Source organism: Lithobates pipiens, unplaced genomic scaffold (genome assembly GCF_037356315.1).
Source record: "Lithobates pipiens isolate NorthernLeopardFrog02 unplaced genomic scaffold, aLitPip1_a1.2 Scaffold_51, whole genome shotgun sequence".
NCBI lineage: Eukaryota > Metazoa > Chordata > Amphibia > Anura > Ranidae > Lithobates > Lithobates pipiens.
Window position 1 is genome coordinate 1,265,366 of NW_027507874.1, and position 2,444 is coordinate 1,267,809.

A 2,444-nucleotide genomic window follows, 5' to 3' on the forward strand; every position below is an offset into this window, starting at 1 on the left:
CACACTTAGATCGCCTATATAGGGCGAATGTCACGTGTCCAACCCCCAGAACAAACCCTCCCGCTACAGAAGTGTGTACGACGCGTCATTTAGATTTCATTTACTTCTCCTGATAACGTAAATAGCGGTATGTAGTTCTTTGTACGAGAAGGTGGGTGGCCCTGAGAAGGGCCTTTGTGTAGATGAAGTAGGTAGGTGTCTATGAGGCTTTAGCCTCCGAATCCATAAAGCGTGCGCCCCTGGCGTTTGAGAGCATAGACGACATCCATGGCGGTGACGGTCTTCCTCTTGGCGTGCTCGGTGTAGGTGACGGCATCGCGGATGACATTCTCCAGGAAAACCTTCAGCACTCCGCGGGTCTCCTCATAGATGAGTCCGGAGATGCGCTTGACACCCCCTCTGCGGGCCAAACGTCGGATGGCGGGTTTGGTGATGCCCTGGATGTTGTCCCGGAGCATCTTCCTGTGCCGCTTGGCGCCTCCTTTCCCCAGACCCTTCCCTCCTTTACCGCGACCAGACATGACGACTATTTCCTGCACAAACAGAAACGGAGCTCAGCCGTCTGCCTGCCCTCCTTATATACAGCCTGAGCGGACCTGATGGAAACCTTCCGGTGATAGAGTCATTCCCATTTATTATTAAAAAACAAAAGAGAGGGAATGTCATTCATTTATAAGGCTCCTATATATTCTATTGCACGGAGAATGCGAATCTTTAACACTTCATAACAGAAAAACAATCAGCAGTTCCAATTGTTCATAGTAATTTTATATTTCTAAAACATAATTTTGAAAACGAAACAAAGAAACACATTGCTTCTGACGTCTCTCCTTCCTAAGGATGAGCGGACCTGATGGGAGACAGGAGGAGAATGGGCGGGTCTAGTCATTTATTACCCAGCATAGAATGTCATTTAATTAGAAGCTTTTCAATAGTTTGCTGAATGGAAACTGATGTGATCCATCAGACGCACAACATTATCTTTATTGATTAATTGTACATATTTGTCTGGCATGTCATGATTATTACCTATTTTTATCAATAATATCATATTTATCGATCTTTGGATAGGAAGTGTAAAATATGTGCAATCTGCTATATGTATAAATTATATATCAGACAGTGAGAGAAGGAAAAAAAAAAATATATATATATATATATATATATATATATATATAGATATATTACAGTTCCCCATTTAGTTTTCTGAATTCTGAGGACTTGGAATAAAAGAGCACATATGGAAATGTTTTATATTATTATTCAATAATCTTCGGACTCCATTTTTATTTATTCCGGACTAATGGATGAAAATAAAGCATCGATGATATCTCTTGGATAAATGTCTCATCTGATGATCTCAGTGTCGGATTTGGCGGTATAATAGGGCTGATTATTTGTCTGTAACATTCTAAAGAATTCTGGCGGGCAAGTTTGAATGTAGCAGTTTGAAATATGAGCCAATTAAAGCTGTTGGGCATTTCCTTCATCAGCCATTAATGTCTTTCTGATGAAAATTTCAAAGAAATGTGTTCTGAGATCTTTTTTGGTTTTCAACCCAGAAAATACTTGTTCTATAGACTTTTCATTGATTTCTATAGAAAACATTCTCTAGCAGGGCGGATTCTCTATTGTGAAGTACGAGAAAAAGATTAGAAGAAATGGTAACATTCATATTTCTAATTGATTTATTATTCTTGGTTAGATAAACTGCCCGACAATTCAGAGAAGCGTTGATCGATGTTCCCGAAGGAAGAGATATCAGGTTTTAGTGTCGGATTATTCCATCTGAGATCATTGGAAGGTTCCATGATATTCTGGCGGGACAATTGAATGAATCAGTTTAATAGTTGCATCAATCACAAATCTGGGCAATTTCTTCAGATAATAAAATGCATTTTCCTCCCAAAGAGTGTGAAGGAGAATCTGAGATCTGTGTTCCTTTCAGCTGGGGGATGTTTGTTTGGTATTGAATATTGAATGATCTCTGAGCCCCAGAAGATATTCAGCAGATTTAAAGGACAATAAAAAGCAGTCCCTGTAAGGAGATCACATCGTTCCTTCACATGAAATACGTTCTAATAAATGATACAAATCATAGAAACTCTGAATTACTGTTAGGACGGACGGGTAAGGAGGGGTGGATGGTTTTGGTTGGAGGGTTTAGCGGTGAGTAGACAATCAGCATAGAATGATTGGAATGAAAAGAGATGAGAGAATGATGTACTGTGATCACATTTCCTGTCATTACTCCTCACCTCTATTACAAGCCTGAGTGTGATAAGAAGACAAAGGCTTTGCCTTTACAGGGAACTTTATCTGACAGTATTAATAATATATAACTTAATTGAAGAATAGGAATAGAAACCAGGAATGTCCCGCTCTATATAGAGCATGTTTGTGAGGCAATGCTAAAATAATAATAATATTGATCTTTAGACGCG

At 39.3% G+C, this 2,444-nt stretch overlaps 1 protein-coding gene across 1 annotated transcript; it reads right to left on the reverse strand.

Annotated features, from left to right (window-relative positions):
• Positions 1 to 209: 209 nt before the first annotated feature.
• LOC143957079 (histone H4-like) lies at positions 210 to 521 on the reverse strand. Its single transcript, XM_077467215.1, has one exon. The coding sequence runs from the start codon at positions 519 to 521 to the stop codon at positions 210 to 212; it is 312 nt and encodes a 103-aa protein (XP_077323341.1).
• Positions 522 to 2,444: the final 1,923 nt, after the last annotated feature.

Bases quoted from the DNA above. Each gene is read 5' to 3' on its own strand.
- LOC143957079 (XM_077467215.1), bottom strand. From the start codon at position 521: ATGTCTGGTCGCGGTAAAGGAGGGAAGGGTCTGGGGAAAGGAGGCGCC.